General features: G+C 50.0%; 1 protein-coding gene and 1 non-coding gene across 5 annotated transcripts in view; both read left to right on the top strand.

Moving 5' to 3' along the window:
• The window catches only part of LOC105468746 (chordin like 2), a 34,798-nt gene that overhangs the window by 1,435 nt on the left and 8,953 nt on the right, over positions 1-24,410 (top strand). For 2 of the 4 annotated variants that reach the window (XM_071075298.1, XM_071075297.1), the window contains exons 2-7: positions 11,251-11,363; positions 16,632-16,725; positions 18,320-18,412; positions 19,142-19,284; positions 21,408-21,501; positions 23,261-23,316. In XM_071075298.1, the coding sequence (XP_070931399.1) occupies positions 11,251-11,363; positions 16,632-16,725; positions 18,320-18,412; positions 19,142-19,284; positions 21,408-21,501; positions 23,261-23,316 (593 nt within the window). The remainder of the gene's footprint in view (positions 1-11,250; positions 11,364-16,631; positions 16,726-18,319; positions 18,413-19,141; positions 19,285-21,407; positions 21,502-23,260; positions 23,317-24,410) is intronic. The other 2 variants (XM_011719067.2, XM_011719066.2) reach the window with 1 other exon arrangement.
• LOC112424481 (small nucleolar RNA SNORD43) lies at positions 13,333-13,395 on the top strand. Its single transcript, XR_003015233.1, has one exon. It is a non-coding gene; the product is annotated as a small nucleolar RNA SNORD43 (small nucleolar RNA).

The following is a 24,410-nucleotide window of genomic DNA, read 5'->3' as shown; positions in this document are numbered from 1 at the left end:
TAGCACAAGACTGGCGCTTGATAGCTTCCAAAAAAAAATCAGTTCCCAATTATGCTTTTCCACGTAGATACAGTGTAACATCAAACAGGTTACATCATCAATCTGAGCCTCAGTTTCCTCACTGCCCCCACAATAGGCTGGTGGGCCCCCTCCCCATGCCTGGCCAATCTCTTAGAATATTGTGAGGATGGGAAACCAAACCACATTCTCTTAATCAGAAGAAAGGAGCTTCATTCAAACCCTGAAATACCCATAGGGAATCTGAGGCCAACGAGGGGCAGTGGGTTTCTTCAGGTCATACATGGCACAGCCTGCGATTAAGAACCCGTGTTCCCAACTCCTAGTCTGGTGTTCTTTCCTCTCCCCAGCTCAGCTCCTCCATCTATGCCTTTCTTTTGCACTTGACATTCTGGAGCTGGTAGTGCTGGACTTTGTTACAGTCTTGTTTCTACTCATGAGAGCAGGCTGAGTGTCTCTGGCCTGCCAGCAGCATAAGACTCATAGAAGTCTTTCCATTACATAGAACAAGTAATGGAATTAGCTCAGTGTTGGATTCAAGTCCTGGCTGTGCCCCTTATAGCTGTGTGACTTTTGGTAAGTCATAACTTCTCTGAGCCTCAATTTCCTCATCTGTCTAAGAGAGATACTAATCCAGAACTTGAAAGGTTCTCGGAAGGATTAAAGGAGGTAATAAAGTGCCCAGCACAATGCTGTGTACTCAATAAATATCTCTTCCTCGAACCCTGAGTGTTTCCTCCTAACACCTGCCTTCTATTTCTTAAAAGAGACTGCACAGGATACCCTCCATGCCTGCCTCCCATCCACTTCACACCTTGTTCTTAGTCCATGTGATTTTTTCTCCAGATATCATTGCCCTTGATGCATCTTAGAAAGATGTCCTAGAACCAGACTCTTACTCTACCCACACCCTGCTTCTTTGCTTCCTACATCTTGTCAGCTTTTCATGGCCTTGCCTAGGTCATACCTCTTCAAGCAAACTCTCCGTGGTGACTTGATCCAGTGTGATCTCCCTCCTCTGTGCCTCCCTGGCCTTCAGCTCTGTACCTCTCAGCAGGTCCTGCCAGTATTCCATCTCCCTACAGCTTTGTAAATACAGAGCTCCAGACATGTGAGAAAAAGACTTGGAGCCAACTCATTAGGGTGAGGTGGACTGGCACTCATTGGGGAATGTTAAGATTACTGGATGTTAGAACTGGTGAAACTATCAAAAACCATCTGCTTCTACCCATCGATGTACCTATACTTAGAGTTAAATTAAAGCCCAGAAAGGAAGAATGACTTGCCCAAGGTCATACAGCAAATTTATTAAAGAAAAGAACAAAAGCCAGGCACAGTGGTACACACCTGTAGTTCCAGTCACCAGCTACTTGGCAGACTGAGAGGGAGAGGAATCCTTGAGCTCAGGAGTTCAAGGCCAGCCTGGGGAACACAGTGAGACCTCATCTCTTAAAAAAAAAAAAAAAAGCTTGCAGTGAGCTGAGATCTGGCCACTGCACTCCAGCCTGGGCGACAGAGCGAGACTCCATCTCAAAAAAAAAAAAAAAAAAAAAAAAACCAGAACAGACCTGGATCCTGGACCCTGATTTGTCACTTATTGGCTGTGTGAGTTGGGACATACCACTTCTTTATCTGAGCCTCATTTTGTTTAGTGCTGACAACCTATGAATCTAGAAAGGATCCTATAGTCATTTGCCACGAGGCTATTTGAAGGTCTCTTACAAAGGTCCTCATCTTAGTTTCAGTGAGATCTCAAGCGTGTTGTGGGTCAGAAATCTGGTGATGTCTTAGGTGCTTTCAGAAACAGTGCTAACAGATGAAAATTTTCAAGTCTGTATGGTATCAGGCTCCTGAGGTGCCGGAGCCCTGAAGAATGCCAAGGGCCTGTGAACACAGGTAACAATTTGCTCCTCAGGCTATTCAAACAAAACTTATTCTCTCTTTGGTTCTATTTCCAGCCATAGATTGAGCCCTAATCCCAATACAGACTGTTTCAATTCCAGCCACAAGCCAAGCCCTAATCCTCCAACCTTGGCCACAGGTTGAACACCAATTCCACCCCTATATAAGACCCCTTACCCAGGCTGGGTCCCTGACGTGGTTACTGACCAGTACTGGTCCCAGCCCTAGGCTGAGCCACAGACATGGGTGATGCTGGTCACTCTAGACAATCAGCCCTTTGTGGATGAGTGTCCACCAGAGGTCTACTATCTTCTTACCTCCCTCTGCAGTGCTTTCTGCCCTACTCCTCTCAGCTCCTCTCTTTGTTTCACTTCCCTAGTTGTCCCTTGTAGGTGTCTAGTATGTTCTGCTTTCTCTTCCCTCCCTCCATCCAATCCTGCTTTAAGGAGAGAGTCAGTTACCAAGTAAAAACATGGGGCTGGGCACAGTGGCTCACACCTATAATCTCAGCACTTAAGGCCGAGGTGGATGGATTACTTGAGCCCAGGAGTTTGAGACCAGCCTGAGAAACATATCAAGACCCTCTCTCTAGAAAAAATAAAGAAATTATCCTGGCATGGTGGCACATATCTGTGGTCCTAGCTATTTGGGAGACTGAGGTGGAAGCATTGCTTGAGCCCAGAAGATCGGGGCTGCAGTGAGCGGTGATTGTACCACTACACTCCAACCTGGGTGTCACAGTGAGACCCTGCTCAGAAAAAAAAAAAAAATCTTTTTTCTTCAAGGGTTTTGTGTATTATGGGAATCCAAGCTTTCATTCCCAGGTGATGGATTCCAGGCCCTAGACTAGATGCAGGCATGGGACAGGAAGGGAGCTCCCATGGTAGGATGTGATGCAGAGGGCAAACCTGGAATCAGAAAGTCAGGGATCCAGCCCTGGCTGTGCCATCAATTCCAACTGTGACCCTGGACAGGTTGCCTTTCTCTGCCTCTCACTTTTCCCCCCTGTAAAGTAAGATGGTTGGACTCTAGTGAATGATTATTGAGGACAATTCTAGTTTTAACACCTAGTGATTCTAAGTCTCCAAAACCCTAAGATATGGTTGCCTTGATTCCGAGTTCACTCTGGCCTTTGGAATAGGGATGTGGGAGGGTAGTACTCCTGCCCTGCCAGGGAGGAGTGGACAGGCAGACCCTCAAACACCAGAAAAAAGTGCCTGGATGGCCTGTGGCAGTGGAGGTAGTGGGAGACCAACCAGAGGGGACTCTGCTTTTCTGTTCAGCTTAGCTGCATCCCCATCTACCTGTTCAGGTCTGCATGAGGCAGTGGGGAGCACCTAAGTGAGAGGCCTGAAGTCCGGCTCCAGGCTGACCTCCCTGGATCTGACTGGGCCGTTCTGCACCTCTCCTCTCCCACCAGCAGAGGTCTCTGCCTCACTCACGGGCGTGCAGGCTGCTGAGCCTGAGCCCAGCAACAGCTGCGCAGTTGCTCCAGCTGTTGCACCTGTTCCAGGACTGGCCTCTCAAGTTCCCCCGGCCGCCAACCATGGCGCCCGGCTCTGGGAGAGGGACCTTGAATCCTTCATATTCTCAAAGAAAAGGACTGGCGTGACAGTGGTGCCCCTGGAAAGTATAGTACAGAGATCATTTCAGGCGTCCCCCTACCTCTGTCCAGGACCCCATCTTCATTCTTGTACTCAGGAGTTCTTTTTTGTATCTGGTCAGAAGCCTTCTGTTTACAAGTTAAAGCCATTTCTTCTAGTCCTGCCTAGTAGGGGATGGGTGTCTCTGTAAGCATTCTCTCCACATCTGACGACTGGCATTGAAGTTTGTGCTGGAGTGAATCAAGCTTAGGTAAGGCCCGATCTCTCTCTGGGACTCAATTTCCCAGAAAGGAAACAGAGGACTAGACGTCTCTGAGTCCCTAGCTTTCTACGATTCTATGAATCTAAGCATATATGTCCAAGGCAAAAGAGAATGTGAACAGTCCCCACCCTGCTTCCTGTCCTTTAAGAGGTAACAGAGCTGCCTTTCCTGGTTTGACAGTTCTCTCCCTAGAGGCCCTTCTATGCTCCTGTATGTCTGTCATGTGCCAGAGGAAAAAGTCAGATTCAGAGAAATGCAGTTCCTTTCCCCGGGTTGCACAGCTCAGCCCCTGAGGAGCTGAGGCTTTTCTTCTGGTTTCCTTAAGAGGCCTCTCCCATCGGGTGCCAGAGCCCAGAGCAGGGCTTATGTCTCAGAGGGGAGCAAGTTTGTTTGTGTGAAGAGGGGATTATAAATAAATAGAGAAAGTATGGCTGTGTGGGTGTGAGGGAAGAGATGTAAACGTTCTACATTCCTGGGCAGGCTGGCTCACTCAGGTTTCCTGAGTTCTTGCAGGCTGGGGACAGGCCAGCCACAATTCCAGACCTCTCTTCTCTCACCCCGGCCCCTCCTGATGCCCTTTCCATGGTCTTGTCCAGCCTCCTCTCCAGCCCAGAAGCTTCTTTCTAGTTGTCTTTTCTGCTTCCTATTGGGGAAGAATTCTCAACCGCACTAACCCCTCCTAACTGACCCCATAAAAGACCTTTTATCACAGCATGAGAGTTTCAAGCCAGACTGTGGGATGAACTTGGAACTTGGATGGAGACAGTTTGGAAATTTTGACTTATGTGTGAAGATCATGGAATCACTCATCCCCTTAGCTGCTCTGGGCTCCTGACCTTTTTGTACATGTTGTCATTTGGTTTGGCCAGTGGTTTGAGCATTCAGATGGCAGGGGGCTGGAAAGTGGGGGTTGTCAGAAGCTAATTTCTGTTGGGTGGCAAGGTAAAAGTGCTGAAAGGGAATTGGCCCTCTTCCCATATAATGAACTATTCCTTTTGTTAAAGAAAGAGGCTTCCAGGGCCAGGCGCGGTGGCTCAAGCATGTAATCCCAGCACTTTGAGAGGCTGTGGGGGGTGGATCATGAGGTCAAGAGATTGAGATCATCCTGGCCAACATGGTGAAACTCTTGTCTCTACTAAAAATACAAAAATTAGCTGGGCGTGGTGGCTCGCACCTGTAGTCTCAGCTACTTGGGAGGCTGAGGCAGTAGAATAGCTTGAACCTGGGAGGCGGAGATTGCAGTGAGGCGAGATTGTGCCACTGTACTCCAGCCTGGTGACAGAGCAAAAAAAAAAAAAAAAAAAAAAGAAAAAAAAAAAAGAATGAAAGAGGCTTCCAGGATTAAGGACCATCAATTGGCTCCTCTTCCAGAATCTCTCCCTCTTTGTTAACTCTGTTCTTTCATCATTGATTTTGTTCATCAGGCACCAACTCTATCTATGTAGGCTCTGCATTGAGCACAAAACTTAATGAGATCTGGTCCTGGCTCTCAAGAAGGTCACAGTTTAGTTAGGAAGCAAAGCTTACTTAAGAAGTACCTCTAATCCATTTGTGATGAGCATTGTAATGAGGGCTGAACTCAGTTCTGCAGGAAAGGCCAGTGGCTGGAAGTTTGGGGCCGCTTCACAAAAAGGGTAGCATCTAAGCTGGCTTTTGAAGAATGGGAAGGAGTTGGTCAAACATAGGAGATGGAGAATCCCATTCCAGGTAGAGGAAACAGCATGTTTGAAGGCACAGTAGGAGGAGGCCTGGGGGCTGGTGGAAGAGTGAGGAATTTAGCAAGAGGAGATGAGGCTGAAAACAGGGCCACCACAGAAAGTTTTGCTGGAAAAGCAGGCAGGAGCTAGCTCATGATAGGCTTGGGATGACACAGTGACATTTCGAATCTGTCTGGTAAACATTGCTGTCCAGAATTCAGATTAGATCAACTAAGTCCAGTCACTTTAAGTCTGTTGAGACAGGTAAAGAGCTTTAGCTGTGGCCTATCCAAGTGGACACTTACTGTGGGAAAGGGAGCTAGTGTCTAGCACTTTGTATATGCCAAAGAGAAGCCTCCATGTCCTTCATGAACCACATCCACTCCCACCTCTGTGCCTTTGCATCTAGTACCTACTGCCTAAGAAGTCCTTCCCCTCCTGCACCTTGTTAATTTCTCCAAGATCCAACTCAGGCATGTTCCTAGAAAAGCCTCGCCTGAAGACCCTATGCTCACACCATCATAGCGTTTGTCAGACTGAATGTATTGTATCTATATGTCTTCTTCACTAGGCTGTGAGCTCCTTCAGGAGGTGACTTTGTTTTATTTAAGTCATGTACCAGGCCCATGGATGTGTATAATATTTGACATACAAAAAGTTCAATAAATAAATGATAATGGGAAGTAATATTACTGTAGCAGTCCCCCTGTATTCATGGTTTCAATTTCTGAGGTCTCAGTTACCTATGATTAACCTTGGTCCAAAATATTACATTGGAAATTCCAGAAATAAAGAATTCATACGTTTTAAGTTGCACATCATTCTGAGTGGCATAGTGAATTCTGTTGCCATTGCTCTGTGTCCCATCCAGAACGTAAATCATCCCTTTTCCAGCGTGTCCACACTGTAGATGCTCCCCACCTGTTAATCACTTAGTAGCTGTCTCAGTGATCAGATCAACTGTTGAAGCATTGCAGGGCTTGTGTTCAAGGAATCCTTATTTTACTTCATAATGGCGCCAAAGCATGAGTAGCAATGCCAGCAATTTGGATATGCCAAAGAGAAGCCATAAAGTGCTTTCTTTAAGTAAAAAGGTAGAAGTTCTCAATTAATAAGGAAAGGAAAAAAATGATATAGTGAGTTTGCTAAGATCTACAGTAAGGGTGAATCTTCTATCTGTGAAATTGTAAAGAAGGCAAAAGAAATCTATGCATGGTCTGTCTAGGGTTCAGTACAAACTGTGGTTTCAGGCATCCACTGGGGGTCTTGGAATGTATCACCAAGGATGAGGGGGGACTACTGTATTACTAATGATAATAATGTTTACTGCCTGTTATGCCAAGTGCCCCACACTCACATATGTGTTCAGTCCCGAAACCTCAATCCTGTCCTTGACGGCTCCTTTGCCCTCTCCACCCATATCCTCTCCAGTCTGTCCCAAAGCCTGCCCATTGTACCTCCTAGGTGTTTCTCAAATCTGTACTTTTGCCCATCAGCACAGCTTCCATCTTGGTACAGGTCCAGCATGATCTCAAAGCAGGATGACTGCAACAGCCCCCCCGTGGTCTCTCTGCCTCCAGTCTTGCCCTCCAATTAGTTCTCCATTCCTGTGAGCACAGTGGTGATTCTAAAATGCAAATCTGATCATGGGACTCCCCAGTTTAAAGCTTTTCCATGGCTTTCCTTTGCCTCCTGGGCTCTCAAAGCCCTCCATAAGCCTCTGCTTCTCTTTCCAGACTGGTCTCTTGCCTCTCACGTCTGCCTTCCCATTCTCTCCTCCAACTTCTGAGCCACTTTCATCTCTGTATCCCCGCCCAAGGTCTGTGGGCATGAGGCGAGTTGAGGCAGACTGATCTGGCTTGTGGGTGGGGCTAGAAGAATGTAGGAGGCCACCAGAATCAGGGTTGGTGCAATTGTAAATGAGACCAGGGAGATTTGGCCTTAGTGTGTGCTATGATGTTCGTCCCCTAATAGGTGCCTGGGGATGACCACAGAGAGTTCTGGGAGTCAAAGAAACACCACAGGAAACAAACTATTAAGGGATTAAGAAAGTCTGGGGTCAGTGCCCAGATCTGGTTTTTTTTTAAACCTATTTAGTTGAGCACATAATACATGTCAGCACTAGGTGTATTACATATATTATCTAACTTAATTCTACAGTAATTCTGAGAGGTAAAGATTGTTACTAGTTCCATTTAATAGATGTGGAAACAGAGGCCCCCAATGGTTAGGTAACTTGTCTAAATTCAGGCTGCAAATAAAAGCCAAATCCACAATTTGAACCCCTGCCGATCTGACTCCAAAAGGTCCCTGAGAAAAGGCATGCTTGGTCTCTGAGATGGGGAGGGATGCATGGGGACAGGTGGGATGAGACGTGGTGGTGGGGAGGGAGAGGAATCAGGGCAGGTCCAAGGCCAGGGTAGGGGTGGGAACGCCACAGAAGACCAAAGGGAGTGTATGGGAAAGGAGTGAGATGTGAGACAAACTTTACCTCCTTCACACTCAGGTGACACTCCTGTGTCACTCAGGACTGGCCCTACTGGTTCCCTGAACTTCATCCTAACTGACTTTGGAGGTTCTGAGAGCCTAGGATGTATGAGACCATCAACACATCCAAGAATCATAGAATCTTGCAATGATCAAATCTTAGAACCACAACATTGGACAATTCTAGAAGCTTTGTATTCTAAGGAAATATAGGTTCTTAGAAACATGGAATTCTCAAAATCCTGAATCTTAGATCCTAGAATTTTGGAGTCTTCAAATGTTGAAATCATGGATTCATAAACTATGCAGAAAATCTTTCAAGATCATAGCTTACCCCCTTCTCTTATTTTGCAGATGGGAAACTGAGGCTCAGAGAAAGGAGGATGAGTCTCTGAATGTCACACAGTGAAGTTGTGGCTTAAAGAACTAAAACTGTTTCCACCGGCCATGTTCAAGGGCTGGGGCTAGTGCCAGCACTGCAGAAACTGAGGCGGCCTGTCGCCGCCTGGCAGTTCTTCCTCCTGCTTGGTTTTGGCATGGCCGTGGGCACTCATCTCACTTGAGAGAGCTCCAGGCCATGCCACCCTTCCTTGTGCCTGTCACCTTCTAGGGTATGGTGGGGTGGGGATTGTGGCCACTGGAGGCCTCCTGCCAGGCCCCCCACATTCTCAGCCTCTGCCAGGTCTATCGGTGGGGGGAAGGGGCCTTCTGCCTGGGCATTAGCTGAGACACTCTTTCTGTCTTCATGCTCTGAGCAGGCGGTGAGGTGAAGGGGGTGCCAACTGGCACAGAGGCCTGGGCTCCAGGGCCGCCCCAAGGAAGGTAAGACAGGGTTTCTTCAGCAACAGGCTGAGACCTAAGGTGGTGGCAGTGTTGCAATCGCCCCCTCCCTGGTGGGAGGAGGGGACTGAGGAAGAAAGACATTATTCACTCCTTGGAGAGTTGGGCTGGCTCTGACCAGCACCCCAGCTGGGCCTGTGTCCCACCCTCTCTGCCAGTGGAGGCTGAGAGATAAACACAGCTCATTTGATACGGGCCAGCCGGGCCTTGCTGGCTTGCTGGGAATGTGAGCTCCACTTTGGGGAGCTGGGAAGGGAGTGGCAAGGGAACTAAGTCAAGTGTTCCTACTCTCAGCGACCCTCAAAGCACAGACTGAAGGCATCGTGACAGCAGTCTCAAATCTTTGTTCTAGGAGGCCCAAGAGGGCAGAGTAGGAGCAATGTGAGGAACCAGAAAGAGGCCAACTCCAGCTCCTTACAAAGAAAACCTTCTAATGGTTAGGAATGGCCCATGAGCTCCTGTTCCCTGAAGGCGTGTGTCAGGCAGGGGCTGCACGCCAGCCCAGCCCCCAGTGCTGAGAGGGAATTCCTGCACTGAATGTGAGCTCTCCACTCACCCCACCGAACTCATTACTGCTTTCAATGCTCTGCAATTCTGTTTCAAAGTCTAAGAGAATGTGATTTAGGAAGTGTGAGAACCCATGTTTCCAAGATGCTTGACTCTGGAAAATGAGGAGGAGGCATGAGAGGCAACTTCTCCATTTTAGACCAACAGGGGACTAAAAGAATAAGCTAGGGAGGTGGGGATGGTGGCCGGTGGGGCAGAGAGAGAAGGCAGTTGAGACTTTAGGCCCTGGAATTGGGTAAAAAGCCATAGGAGATGAGTTGAAGAGAAAGGAGCTCTGCTTTGGAGTTAGGAGTCCTGGGTTGAAATCCTAGCGGAGGACTTTAGGCAAGTGGCATAGCCTCTGTGAGCCTTCTCATAATTGTGGTAACAGTCACAAAGCCACTGCAAGACGGATACTGTCATCTATTCCGGAAGATGACAATGTCCATTTTGCAGTGGCTTTGTGATTGTTACCACAATTATCATAATAATAGCATTCAACTAAGGGTCAGAAACCGGACTGGGTAAGCACTTTACAAGCGTTATCAAATTTAATGGTCAAAACAACCATGTTAATGAGATGACTAACTTCTGTAAGGAGTTCGGCAAAGAGAAGATAGTCAATAGATGTTGGTTCCCTTCTCCATATTTCAATCTCGTTTAATTCAACAAACCTTTGCTGGCACTTAGCTTGTGCTGGGCCTCCCGGTTCCTCCTGAAAAGAGCTCAGGCAATGGCATGTTTTTCCCTGCTGGCGTGAAGATCACCAGGTACCTGTGTAGAGGAGGGTTGGCGAGGATAGGGTGGGAGGCAGAGGGGCGGGGCACAAGGCTGCAGTGCTGGGCTGGGCGGTCTAACCCAGGGCTGGGGATAAGTGGGTAGGATGTGGGAGCAGGAGTAGATCAATAGGTTACGAGAGGTGAGAGAGGCAGAGGTTTCAGGAATGCAGGATTGTAGGAGAGATAGCCAAGCCATGGAACAAATGATGTTAGTAATTCTTAGAAGCATTCATCCAGATATTGACAACTGATGTACGATTGCAAAAGAGTCCATTGATGTGCCAATCACAAATCACAGTAGTAGCAACGACCATTTTTAAAGATACTTGAAAGTCAGTTTCCTACAACCTTTCCATCATGGCTCACCAAAATATAAGGACATAGAAAAGTGTGAAAGCAAGGAAGCTCCCAGCACCATGGCCTTGGGCCCCATCCCTGCCAACCCTCCTCTACACGGGTGCCTGGTGATCGTCACACCAGGAGGGCTTTGTTCAAAAGGTAGGCTACAGGACCCAGAGAATATGTGTACACGTGCGTGTGTGTGTGTGTGTGTGTGTGTGTGTGTGTGTATAGGGTAGCGGGATGAGAGAGGAAAGAGGGGTGGGAAGGGAGGGAAGGGTGTGGTGATGTACTAAATAAGCCAAATGGGACAAATAAAAAGGAAACAAGCGTGACTGTGAGGGCAGAGGAACGTGGGACTGAGTCAGGAGACTGATGCTGCCATCCCTGCCCGGTGACTGACTTGCTGTGTGGCCCTCAGGTGTAACTTACCCTCTCTGGGCCTCATTCATCTAATCATAATAATTAATGTTACCATGATATAAATCTGTACAGCATTTCAGTGCTTGATTCCCTAACTGCCCTGTGAGATAAGCATTAAGGTTCAGAGACAGTGGCATGCCCAGTGTCTCACAGTAAGTGTGTGGTCAAGCTGAGATTCAAACTCAGACCTTCTGGCCCCCTGCCTAGGAGAGCACGCCCAGTTGTCCAGCAGATTCTCTTTTGCCTGAGTGGCCCAGATGACATCTCTTCTAGAGCTAGAAAGAAGGAGAAATGAGACAGGGTCTTTGGGCTGGAGCCTCCTGGGACTAACATGGCACTGGTCGGTTTGCCAGGCCCAGACATGTTCTGCCTTTTCCATGGAAAGAGATACTCCCCTGGCGAGAGCTGGCACCCCTACTTGGAGCCACAAGGCCTGATGTACTGCCTGCGCTGTACCTGCTCAGAGGTAGGTTCCTCTGGTCACCTTGCCACCTGTGTCGGGGATATCTGAGAACCCTCCAGAGAAGTCACCCCAGAGGGAGGACCAGGCCTTCTAGAACTGTGCTGTCAGCAGCAGCTGAGGGACTTGGGAAAAGCCATTTCACTACTGAGTACTCAATATATAGGATTAGATGGCTACTGTGTACCTCCCAAAGATAAGTCACACAAACATTAGTGGCTGGGTTGGGATGAGGACCCTGGTCTCCCATCTCACATTCCAGCTTTCTTTCCACCTCATAGTGGTGCCAGTCTCCCTGCCTCCCATGCAGCCCAAGACAGAGCCTTTTTGACCTTATCTTCCATTCCCTCCTTTTCATGTACTATTTCCTCCAGCCACTTCGGCCCTGCCTTAGGATGTGTCCCCCACCTCCACTAGCCCAATTACTTATTCCTCAGGGATTTGCCCAAATGGGAAAGTGACCTCCACCTGGAAGAATTTGCTTCTTCTGGGATCCTACAGAAGTTTCTCTGCCCCTTTCTCCTATCACTGTTGACCAGGCAGCATAGTTACTGCCCCTCCTAGACTGAACCTCTGAGACTAGGACTTGCTGGGCTCTCACTCATACCTGGCATGATTCCTTGCCAAAGGCTGAACCACCTGAGGTAGAGACCATGTCTTTGTTTTCCATCTCCTCCCACCCCACCGTACCCCATAACAATCCAGCACCTCCACAGGGCCTTGCAAAATCAACTGTGTAGAATGAATGAGACCCCCATGTGGTCCAGAATTCTCAAGCAAGATATGAGATTGGAGGAGTAGAAGAGGAGGAAGCGGCTTAGAAGGCTTGAAAAACCCTTGGTTTTAGCTCAGCTGCCTGGAACCCAGTGTGGATGTCCCCAGCTTTCTTTGTCTGGGTGTTGGTGCTTGGAGGGAGGGGTAGCTAGCTCCTAGCCCGAGCCAGCCTCCCAGCCCCTCTCTTTCCCTGCACAGAGCCAAGAGAGGAATGCGGAAGGCCTCTAAGAGTCTCCCTTGTTAAAACAGAACCCTCTGGGGTGGGAGCAGAAAGAGCTCTGGAGGCGATCCTGTGGGGTGGCGGAGGGGTGGCTTAGCCCCCTCCTGACTTTGACACTGGGGTCCCACTCCTCCTGGGGTCTTTCCCCCGACTCACCACTGCTTCTACCGTCTTGGCCCCAAGTAGAAATGGGGACACAACCCCCATCATCACTGCCTCCCCTCGATTTGCCTTGGCACATCTGAGGCCAATCAGCCTTTTCAAGAAGGACTTTATGAAATATAGCCAGAGAACAGAAAGGAAATCATAACAGAAAATTCCAGACATATCATGTGGTCCAGTTGACGAAGTCCAAGTTTTTTGAGCCATTGGAGTTAATTCATTTCTCCTTTCCCAGAGTTCACATACAGTTTCCTCAACCCGGAGGACTTGTGCTGTTATCTGCAAAATATACCCTCAATCCCTCCACTTCTCTCCACCATCACTGCTCCCCGTAATCCAAGCCACCATCATCTGTCATCTCTTTCCTGGGCTGCCACACAAGTCTCCTAATGTGTCTTCCTGTTTCCCCCTCTAAATCCATCCTCCATGTGGCAGGGAGAATGGTCTTTTTTTTTTTTTTTTTTTTTTTTTTTGAGACAGGGTCTCACTCTGGTACCCAGGCTGGAGTGCAGTGGTGCGATCTCAGCTCACTGCAGCCTTGACTTCCCAGGCTGAGGCAATGCTCCCACCTCAGCCACCTGAGTAGCTAAGACCACAGGTGCATGCCACCATGCCCAGCTGATTTTTGTATTTTTTGTAGAGACAGGATTTTACCAGGTTGCCCAGGCTGGTCTCAAACTCCTCAGCTCAAGAAATCCACCCGCCTCACTCAGCCTCCCAAAGTGCTGGGATTACAGGAGCGAGCCACCGTGCCCTGTGAGAATGGTCTTTTCTCAGCATGAAATTGGTCATGTCATTCCGCTCTTAAAACCCTCCAGTAACAGATGATGAACTCATTGACAGGCATGCAGAGACTGTGTGCTGATTGTCATGTTCTGATTTAGGGAAAAAAGGAGAGAAAAGAAAACAAAAAACCTCCAATAGCTTTTCGTTGGACCTAAAGTAAAATTCAAAGTCCCTGCTGAGGGCTCTGCTTCTGTCTTATTCTCCAATTTCTTTTCTTTTCTTTTCTTTTCTTTTCTTTTTTTGAGATGGAGTCATGCTCTGTCACCAGGCTACCAGGCTGGAGTGCAGTGGAGCAATCTCGGCTCACTGCAACCTCCGCCTCCCAGGTTCAAGTGATTCTCCTGCCTCAGCCTCCTGAGTAGCTGGGACTACAAGCATACCCGCTGCCACGCCTAGCAAATTTTTGTATTTTTAGTACAGACAGAGTTTCACCACCTTGGCCAGGATGATTGCCATCTCTTGACCTCATGATCTGCCCGCCTCGGCCTCCCAAAGTGCTGGGATTACAGGCATGAGCCACCGCGCCTGGCCTTATTCTCCAATTTCATTTCATACCTGCTCCCTCTGCTGCAGCCACACTGACCTCTGTCAGTTTTTCCAACACTTGAGCTTCATTCCAACTTATTTCCTCCACTTGGAATGTTCTTCCCTCAGATCTTCTCACGAACAGTTCCTTCTGATCTCCCAGTTCATAACACAAATGTTACCTCCTTATAAGGCCTTCCCTGACAGCTGTTTCTAACAGAGTCTACCCCTATTAATTAAATAATATTCCTCTATTTATTTATTTATTATTGATTGATTGATTGATTTTGAGACAGAGTCTCACTCTGTCACCCAGGCTAGTACAGTGGCACGATCTCGGCTCACTACAAACTCTGCCTCCCAAGTTCAAGTGATTCTCATGCCTCAACCTTCTGAGTAGCTGGGATTATAGGCACGCACCACCACGCCAGGCTAATTTTCATATTTTTAGTAGAGACGGGGTTTTACCATGTTGTCCAGCTGGTCTCAAACACCTGACCTCAAGCTATCTGCCCACCTTGGCATCCCAAAGTGCTGGGATTACAGGTGAGAGCCACCATACCACGTCCTCTATTTTATTATATATCATAAATTTAACATCTGAAATCTTCTTGTTCCTACTTGTTTACTTTTTTCTTTCTTTCTTTTTTTTTTTTTTTTTTTTTGAGATGGAGTCTCACTCTGTCACCCAGGCTAGAGTGCCATGGCATAATCTCAGCTCACTGTAACCTCCACTCCCGGGTTTAAGCAATACTTCTGCCTCAGCCTCCCAAGTAGCTGGGATTACAGGTGGGCTACTACTGCCTGGCTAATTTTTGTATTTTTAGTAGAGACAAGGTTTTGCCCTGTTGGCCAGGCTGGTCTCGAACTCCTGACCTTAAGTGATCCTCCCACCTCAGCCTCCCAAAATGCTGGGATTACAGGCGTGAGCCACTGTGCCCGGCCCTTGCTTACTTCTTTAATAGTCTATCTTTCACTGCTAGGATGTGAGCTCCGGGAGGGCAGAAACCTTGTTGGTCCCACTCACTGCTACATTCCTAGTGCTCAGAAGAGGGCCTGGCACCCAGTAGACCTGCAGCAAATATTGAGTATGAATGAGTCCACACCTACCCACTAGAGGCAGCTCAGCATTGTGGAAAGTGCACGGGCCCTGGTGATAGTTTTTTCCTGCTGTGTGATCTTAGGCAACTTAACCTTTCAAGGCTCTTTTCTCATTTAAAAAGTGTGACTAATACTATGGTACCTACCTCTAGGGGTGTTGAGAATATAAAGTGGGATGATTTTTATATAACGTAAAGGCCCTACCTCAGTAGCCACTCAATAAATGGAGGCTATGACTTCCTGAGAGGTTCCCTGTAACTGCAAAGGGCTTTTCCACATGCCTTACCTGCCCTTTCACCACTAACCTGTCTCCATCCTATTTCCTGCTTCGTGGTGCTAATAATAATCACCATCCTTGGCTCCTCCAAGGCCAGAATCAAGAGACCGATTCTAACTCTTCAGGCCACACAGTCCCTTGCACTCCATCCTAGTTTCTCATCTGGGAGCCTCAGATGTCTAGCGTCTAGTTTATCCTCTAGACATGTATTAATCCCCCATGTGTGTTGGGACTCTAGAAGGCCCCTATTAGAGCTTAGCCCAATTCTGTGGACTCTGGGATGCCCCTTAGCACTGACTAGTCCTTGCAATTACCTCTGGCCATCTTGGGAAACAGTGATCCCAGAAGGCATAGGGCCATTCAAGGGCCTTCCATGGGGCAAGAGGCTGCCTCTGAAGTGCTATCGGGGAACTCAGGTCCAGGGAGAGGGCAGGGGGAAGGAACCAGGGGGAGAAGCAGGGCTAGAAACAAACTTTGCCAACCTCAGAATCGTGAACAAAGCAGGCTCCATTCATCTAGGAGAGGACCATCGACCCCTCCTTTCCTTACTCTCATTTATTCACTCACTCATGTATTCATTCAGACTCCAGCAGCCACTAACTTGGAGCAAGGCCCTATGCCTACTATTCTTTGGAATTCGTGGTTGAATTGGTGACACAGGTGTAAATGGTTCATCACAATACAACAGAGTGACCCTTGTAACAGAGTGAAGAACAAGGTGCGGGAAGGCTGAGGGGCCAAAGAAAAACCGCCTGGAGAGCTGGGAAGACCCCCACGAGGGGTGGTGGCCACTATCCGTCAGTTTCTGCTTGTCTCTCTCTGCGCACATTCCCCTGCCCAGTTCTCTCACTTGCTATACTTGAAAAAGAGAAGGAACTTCAGGCCTCTCCTTCGGTGGTGCCAACTCCAAAGGCTTTGTGCAGGATTACCCAAACCTCCCAGAGATTTAGGGGGTGGATTATAAAGCCATCCATCTTCTCTACATCAGGTTTTTCGTCTCACACCCCGTCCCGGTCACGTGTCCTCATGTTTCGTTCCTTTCTTGACCACAAGGCTCAGGCCCAGGGTTTAAAGGACCAAGCCCCAGAGTTAAAATAGTGCAGTCAAAGCATCAAGATCAATGTCAAACAACTCTAGGCTTTTCCTTGTCTTTCTCTGTGAAGGGGACACAGTGTTTGAGCAAGTCCATGAACAGGTCTGACCTCCTCCAGGGTAGAGGAGGCACATGGATGTGTGGGCCAAGTGAGATCCCCTTGGTGGGCAGGAACGGGGAAGGACTGGGCACACTTGAGTTCATTGTTTTCAGTCCAATCACAGGCTTACTACAAGTACAGACTTCTGCAGTTGGGGTGGGAGTTTTGGGAAAGGACAGGTACAGGTGGAAGATGATGGTTCTTTGAACCAGGGCTGACCCTTGTGTCCCCTTCAGAGCGCCCATGTGAGTTGTTACCGCCTCCACTGTCCGCCTGTCCACTGCCCCCAGCCTGTGACAGAGCCACAGCAGTGCTGTCCCAGGTGTGTGGGTAAGTAGCCATGCTCCTCCCCATTGTCCACTGACCTTTCTCCTACTCCCAGTGTAGCCCTCTAGCTGAGGGAGAACTCTGCAAGGAGAGGGGCAGTCTCTACCCATCAGAGGTGTAGACACACAAAGGTGCTCAAGGGAGGAAATATCCCAGATCCGCAGGCAGTGCTGGGGTAGCAGAGACTTTGTGTCCTTAAGTAGGTGTGCATGGCAGGGGAGGGAGGACATGCAGAAAGTAGCTGCAGGAAACAGGGCCTTGCTTGGCCTGCTGACTGGCACACTTGGGCTCTTGTCTCTCTCGGGCCTGCCAGAGCTGGAGGGTATGGGCGCAGTCTGGGAAGTGAAGGTGAGTGATCTTGGGATTGAAGGTCCTATGGGGAGACCCTAGAATTACCACTGGGGGGCTGAGAAGGACTAAAGGAGTCAGGCCCTGTTCTCTGAGATTCCTCGCACTGCTGAGATTCAGGGACTCTGTGTGTCCTGATGCTCAATGTCTATGATTCCATGATTTTAAGATTCTAAGCCTCTGAGAATGAGATTCCAGGAAGAAGAGGTCAGAGAAAGGAGAGGTGGTCTGGGAAGAAACTGGCAAAAGCAAGTGTCCAGTGAGGGGCAGTCAGAGCGGAGGCCAACTTGGAGGTGGGAGGGGAGGTTGAGAGGAAAACTGATGTTTAGAAGCATCAAGAAAGTGGTGAAGAAGAGGCTTCAGATTCTGGTCTCGGGTCCGGGCTCTGGAATCAGGGCTTTCCTGGTGAGCTGGTATGGAGTGGGGCTCATTTTCCAGCGGGGAGCCCAGTAGGGATCTGACTCGTGGCCCTGATACGGGTCATAGAGATTCCTGGCTGCGGGTTCCCGAGGGGAACAGTGGCTCTCAGCTTCATCCTGCACAGTGAAGGAGTGTCCTCATGTCTGATGCTGACTCCAGGGGGCCTCAGCTCTCCTTGCTGACTTTGGGTTTCCCCTTGTGCTTGGCCCAGGCCTCTTGTTGCTGAAATGCTCTTCACTCCCTCTCTCTTTCCATCCCCTGCTCCTCTGCCTGCTTGGCTCCACAGTTCAAGACTCTGCTTGCCACTGGCCCTTCAGGAAGTCTTCCCTGGCCACTCCTCCCTGGCTGAGTTAGAGGCTCCTCTTCTCTGCTGTCACAACTTCTGTGCTTCTACCCACCCTAGCCCTTACCTGCTACAGCATCATTGCTTGTGGCTTGTCTTTCTGCCTAATTAGATTTCAAACTTCTTTTTTTAAAATTAAAAAAAATTTTGGCCGGGTGCGATGGCTCGCGCCTGTAATCCCAGCACTTTGGGAGACTGAGGTGGGTGGATCACAAGGTCAAGAGATTGAGACCATCCTGGCCAACATGGTGAAACCCCATCTCTACTAAAAATACAAAAAAATTAGCTGGGTGTGGTGGCGGGCGACTGCAGTCCCAGCTACTTGGGAGGCTGAGGCAGGAGAATCGCTTCAACCTGGGAGGCAGAGATTGCAGTGAGCCAAGATCATGCCACTGCACTCCAGCCTGGTGACAGAGAGAGACCTTGTCTCAAAGAAAGAAAGAAAAAAAGAAAAAAGAATTAAAAATCTTTTTTTTTTTTTTGTAGAGATAGGGTCTCACCATGTTGCCCAGGCCAGTCTCGAACTCCTAGAGTCAAGTGTTCCTCTCACCTCGGCCTCCCAAAGTGCTAGGATTACAGGTGTGAGCCACCATACCCCTAATTTTTGAGTTTCAGTTTCTTGATGGCAAGGGCTGAATCTTACTCATTGCTCCATTCCCAATACCTAGCATGGTGCCTGGAATAGAGGAGTGCTTAGTAAAGGGGTCTTGAATGAATGAGTGGGTTCTCTCGGGACCAGAGGCTTACCCCTCCACCTGGCAGGATAAGGATGGACTGATGGGCAGGTGATGGGGAGGGGGACTCTGGGGGCCAGTGAATGACAGGAATTTACACAAGCACAGGGACAATCATCCCAGCTGGTGCCACTAGAATGTAACCCTGTGAGGGCAGGGACTCTTTTGCTCACTGCTATATCCCCAGCACCTAGAACAGTGCCTGGCACTGAGAAGTGCTCCATGAGCCCTCATGGAGCTTATGGAGCCCCACTAACTTGGCACCACTGAGTGGAAGCTGAGGCTGCCGGCTTTACCTTCTTGCTCTCACTGGGGCTGGCTCAGACACTGAGGGGGCCAGAGGGCTGTGGTAGGGGTCATGGGAGGGAGGGACACAGTCAGATGTAGGTATCAGAGGGACCTCTTAGCTGATATGGGGAATGGCTGGCAAGGCCCAGACCAGAGCTTGGTTTAAATTTCAAGTTGGGGTCAAATGCAAAGTCTTCAGAAAAGTGGCCTCGTTAATTTCAGCAAAGGTTTTTAGATTCACATGAAACCTCATTTTAATCTTCCTCCTGCCCCTCCCCAACTACAGAACCTCACACTCCTTCTGGGCTCCGGGCCCCACCAAAGTCCTGCCAGCACAATGGGACCATGTACCAACACGGAGAGATCTTCAGTGCCCATGAGCTGTTCCCCTCCCGCCTGCCCAACCAGTGTGTCCTCTGCAGCTGCACCGTAAGAACTCCTGCCTTCCCTTCAGCACAGGCCAGCGCTCTGAGCCTGCAAAGAACACAGTAGCCTGGACTGCAGACTGGGGGATTGTCCCTCCTGGCCAAAGCAAAATGAATGGGCTCAGGGGAAAGGGAACATCTGGGGTTTGGAATGTCCTGTCCCTAGCTGGGTCAGGTGACCATTCGGTGAGCTTCCACACCTTCCTGAGCCTTCTGTTTCCCCCAGTAGATGCTGCATTCCTTGAGGGGAGGAAACATATGTGTTTCATTTCTTTATCCTCTGCTGTCAGTCCAGGACCTAAAGCACAGGAGACATCTGTAATGATTGTTGAATGAGAGAATGAATACGCAAATGATCAGTTATCAGTCCTGAGGGACAGAGACAGGGCCAGATCATCTGTAGTAAATGGAAATTAATCTGAAGCTACTTAAACTCCTCCTGCCTATTGTTAGAGCTGGACCTCGGGGCAGGCAGGGCTGACTCGCAGTGTTATCATGGGACAGAGACTGAAGCTACGCAGGGCCTCCTCTAGAAAGTCTTCAGCCTCCTCCTTGTAAGGGAACTGCGGTCTAGGCATGGCCTTCCTATAGGTTTGCAGGTGACTTTCAGCATGTCATTTTTAACCCTTGGCTTGGCAACTCATCCATGAATTGGCAGGAGAAGCCCCTGCCCTCCCGATTTCCTTACTACCTGACCACCACACTCGGGCCTCTGAGTGCGCAAGGGAGTCTGACCAAATGATCATTAATGTTCTCTCCAGACGAGGTATCAGAAACCTGTGTTTGAGTTCCAGCACTGTCCCAGTTCCCTGTGTAACCTTGAACAAGTCACTTCTTTTGGGCCTGCCTCCCCGTCTTTTCAGTGACAGGGTCCCATCAGTCTGAGTCTCTGAATCTTCAAGTTTCTGTGCTGCAGAGCAAACAGCCTGCAAATAATGAGGAGTGATTACTTATAAATCAACCTAGTAAGCGATTACCTTTTGCAGGGTGTGAGCCTTTTGCAGTGGTCTATTGTGTCACCAGGTTCATAGAAATGCCTGGTTTATAAACAGTATCCGAATGACCCTAGGGGAAGGATATCACTATTTCTGTTTTTCAGATGAGGAAACTGGGGCTCAGAACAGTTAAGTGACTTGCCTGAGATCACACAGCTAGTAAGTGACAGAACCAGAATTCAGACCCAAGGCCACCTGGCTCCAAAGCCAATGTTCCTTTCCCTGTGCCTCCCCTGAAAGGATGAGGCCTGGATGAGGAGGGGCTGTGGCAGGAGACAGAAATGCTGGGTGGTGGGTGGTGACAGCATTCCCAGGATTCCTCTGTTCATTCTCCCTGGATAGTTGGGCCTTCCCTTCTTTCTTCTCATCCCTGACTATAGGAGACTGGCGTGACTTCTGGCCTCGCCCGAGGGACCAGAACACTCACTCCTCAGACCCTCTGGAAAGGGAACAGGGAAAGATCTCAAGGCAACAGCGCTTCCCCCCAGGCACGTTGTGCCTTGTGCTTTTCACAACCATTCCCTCGCTGGATCTTCACACCCCAGATGGGTGTGACCCCACTTCACAGAGGAGGGATCTCAGGCCCGGAGGAAAGAAGTGACCACCAAAGGTCACCTGGCCCCAGACCCCCAGCAGGCCCCTTCCCCTGCAGTCTTGCCTTTCAAGGCTGGATCCCAAAGTTGGAGACCAAGGGCTTTCAGTAAAGAGCAAGACGAGCCCAGGTATCACCTACCCGTCCCCCTCCCAGGACGTTGATTTCAGTGGAAAAAGCTTGAAGACTGGGCCCCAACTGTCTTTCTAACTTGAGATGGCTCAGGCCCCGCTCCAGCTCCTCATCTGTAGGATAGGGAGATTCCCACCTCACCAGGTAGCACCTAGGGACAAACTGGCTGTGAGTGAGTCGGAAGCTGAAGGCTGGATGTTACCTGCAGGGCCTGGAAGTGGGGCTGGGAGGGCATGGGGGACCCCTCCTCTGAGCTGGCTGGGCCTTGCCCAGGAGATGCTGCGGCTTCCCCTCCCCACCATAGGAGAGACCTCAAGGCCATTTGCTCCCAGGGAAGCGGGTGTCCCTAGTCCCCAAGGCTAGCCCTCGTCAGAGCTCATTTCCCAGCTGGCTTGCTCTATCTGTCAGGAGGGCCAGATCTACTGCGGCCTCATGACCTGCCCTGAACCAGGCTGCCCTGCACCCCTCCCACTGCCAGACTCCTGCTGCCAAGCCTGCAAAGGTGAGTCTGTCCCTCCATCTGGCAGCGCTCACCCACCCCTCCACTCCATGGGCCTAGCCATAGACTGTTAGAGCCATGAGGAACTGCAGGGGACACCCAGCATGTAGCAGACGGCTCTTTCCTCCAGGGTGGTAGCTTAGCCTGCACCCCCCAGAAAGCAGAGCCTGGCAGAAGCTGATGTGCTACTTATTTGTATTGCAGTCCTTGGGGAAGGAAAGAGGGAAAGGCGGAGTGAAGCAGGTAAGGAGAGAGAAGCAATGCAGGAATATGTCCAGGGGCTGGCCTTTGCTTGCTAACCAAGCAAAAGTGACCTATTGCTCTAAGTAGTCTCTGCTTCTCAGAAAAATCTGGGGTGGTAGAGGAAGCAGTAAGAATATGTCCACCAGCCACCAACTATCTCTCCACTGAGCCCAAAGACTCATCCATGCGTGGGACTTCCTTGCTGTGCATGCATGGGTGGGTGCTAAGTAGCCCTGGGAGCACAGGCAGGAGTGGGCTGGGGTAAGGAGTGGGGGCAGGGGATGTGGACTGGAGCTGCGGACTTGAGGGAGGGACACTGTGAGGCTGAGCCTGAGGGAAGTGTTGGGGAGCCTGTGCAGGGGGGCTGCCGCTGCAGTGCCTGCCATGGGGGGACAAAGTCCCTGCAATCAGATGAGCTGAGAGGACCATAAGTGGCATGTGAGAGGGGTCTAGTACAGGTAAGGACTACGTCTCATCCTGCCTTCCTCACTGCTGGTCACAGTATTGGGCTCACCAGGGATCAGAACATGTCTTTCATATAGAACCCAGGTAGAACCTCTTATAAAACAGGGAGGCAACACATCAGCTAGTGAAGGGCGGGCTAGGCTTGAGCAGAATGAAGTGGTTGGACTGTTCCCTGCAGGCTGGGGTGGTCAAGGAAAGCCTCCTGGAGGAGGTGGCACTCAGGTAGGGGAGTGCTCCACAGTGGATGCATCCCCAGATGTTGGCGTTTTGGAAGGAGCACTGGACTAGGGATCAGGTGACTCCAGTTTAGTCCTGGTTCTTCCAACTAACTCCACAAATTGCTTTCCTTCTCTGGGCCTCAGTTGTGCCCTGTGATTTCTAACACAGTCTAATTCTAATGTTCTGGGTCTTTGAAGCGAGAATGACTAGTGGGAACCAGACTGTGGAGTGAGGCAAGGGCTAAGGAGAGAGAGGTCCACTCGGGTTTAGGAAGCTGCAGGGCTCCAAACGGCTTTATGTGCTGGTTTCCCAGGGGAATAGGGACTGGCAGGGTCCTCAGGCTGGAGGGGCCAAGGGGCCGGAGTGTGGGGTCCTGGGAGTGTAAACCAAGGCCTGGTGACTTCAAGTGTGGCTGTCCAGGAAACTGCATCTATGCAGGCTGCAGGGATGGGACTCTGGGCCTTTGGGCCATCCATGGTAAATACTGAAGGGTATGGCCCAGTGTCCCAGAGAGGTGAGTTTCAGTAAGGACCAAACAAGATGCTCTGTTTCAAGGAGTTCGGTCCTAATGGTGACCAGGAGGTCAGTACAGGGAAACTGAGGCAGCAACCCAGTTGTAGGGGACTTCATCAACCCAATCAGGATGAAGAGAGGCTGTAATGGGAAGTGGAAGAAGCCCCCACTGGGGCAAAGGAGCCAGCTAGTGGGCTGGGGCTGCAGATGTGACAGCAGGCCTTGGGAATGGGCAGAGCCTATAGGTGGAGGCCTCAGGGCTCTATCTAGCCAGCAAAGCTGGGAAGCCTGAGGCTGACCCAGCTTCCCTTTGAGTTTTCAGATGAGGCAAGTGAGCAATCAGCTGAAGAGGACAGTGTGCAGTCGCTTCACGGGGTGGTGAGTGCACAGCCTTACTGATGGGGTGCGGGGCAGGGGGCTGGGATCCAGGGCCTAAATCTCATGACTCTGGGGCAAGCAATACCAGTTATTGTCTTCATTTCTTGTTTGTCCCCTGGGTCAGCTACATGAACCCCCACTATATTCCAGCCCCTCTCTCTAGCCTCCCATCATGGGTCCCATCATGGTTGATGGGCAAGGAGTGCCCTGAGGGAACAGGTCACCATGCAGGGCAGCAGCAGGCCCCAAACTTCCTCATTTTCCTCTAGAGAAGCACCTTGACACTGTTCCATCTACAGCCTGTGTCTCCCCTTAGTTCAGGCACCTTCCTCCCAGGGAATGGCCTCTAACTTGGGCCAGCCTTCCCCACCCAATTCCTGAGGTACTGGTTCTTTAGAGCCTGCCTGTCTGTACCCACCTGTATCTTGGCCCCTCTCAAGCTTGCTCTAGGTTAAGATGGGCTTAGCTGGCCAGCTGTCTCTGGTCTGAGAGGAAGGAGATAGAGAATGGGCTCACACATTGATTCAAGTCCCTGACGGGTCCTCTCTGCTATGTCTGCCACATGAACAACTCCACCTGCTCTTTCAGCCTGGGTCTCCTGGTCTTTGGGAGACTAGAGGCTGCCTCCCCTTCCCAGAGATTCCCCAGGAGCCTGAGCTCATAACCACACCCTTCTTCTCTGCCAGCTCATCCTGCTGCCCTCCCCACCTAGGCTAGGCCTTCTCAGGTAGGGACCTGAGACCTGAGAATTGGGGTACTACAGGACCTGAGCCACCATTCCCTCCACTTTCCTTCCTGTCCTCTTCCTAGGAGGCAGTGTGTAAGTGAAACCCACCCAGGTTGAGTTCCAGGCTCCGATCAGCTACTTACTGATGGGTTGGGTGACTGCAGCAAGCATTAGGAGACTGAGCTGTTTGATTCCTTCTTGCCTTTATTCCACTCAACACACATCTCCCGGGAGTATCCTATGTGCCTGAGCCCGTGCTGGGGCCTGGGACAGTTTCCACTCTGTGAGCTCTTGTGAGCTCAGGCTCTGGGCCATCAGAGAACTGATGCAGGGACTGTACCAGGCAGGAATGGGCTCTGGAAGGAAT

Source organism: Macaca nemestrina, chromosome 12 (genome assembly GCF_043159975.1).
Source record: "Macaca nemestrina isolate mMacNem1 chromosome 12, mMacNem.hap1, whole genome shotgun sequence".
In the NCBI taxonomy this organism is placed as follows: Eukaryota; Metazoa; Chordata; class Mammalia; order Primates; family Cercopithecidae; genus Macaca; species Macaca nemestrina.
This window is presented reverse-complemented; position numbering and strand designations above follow the sequence as displayed.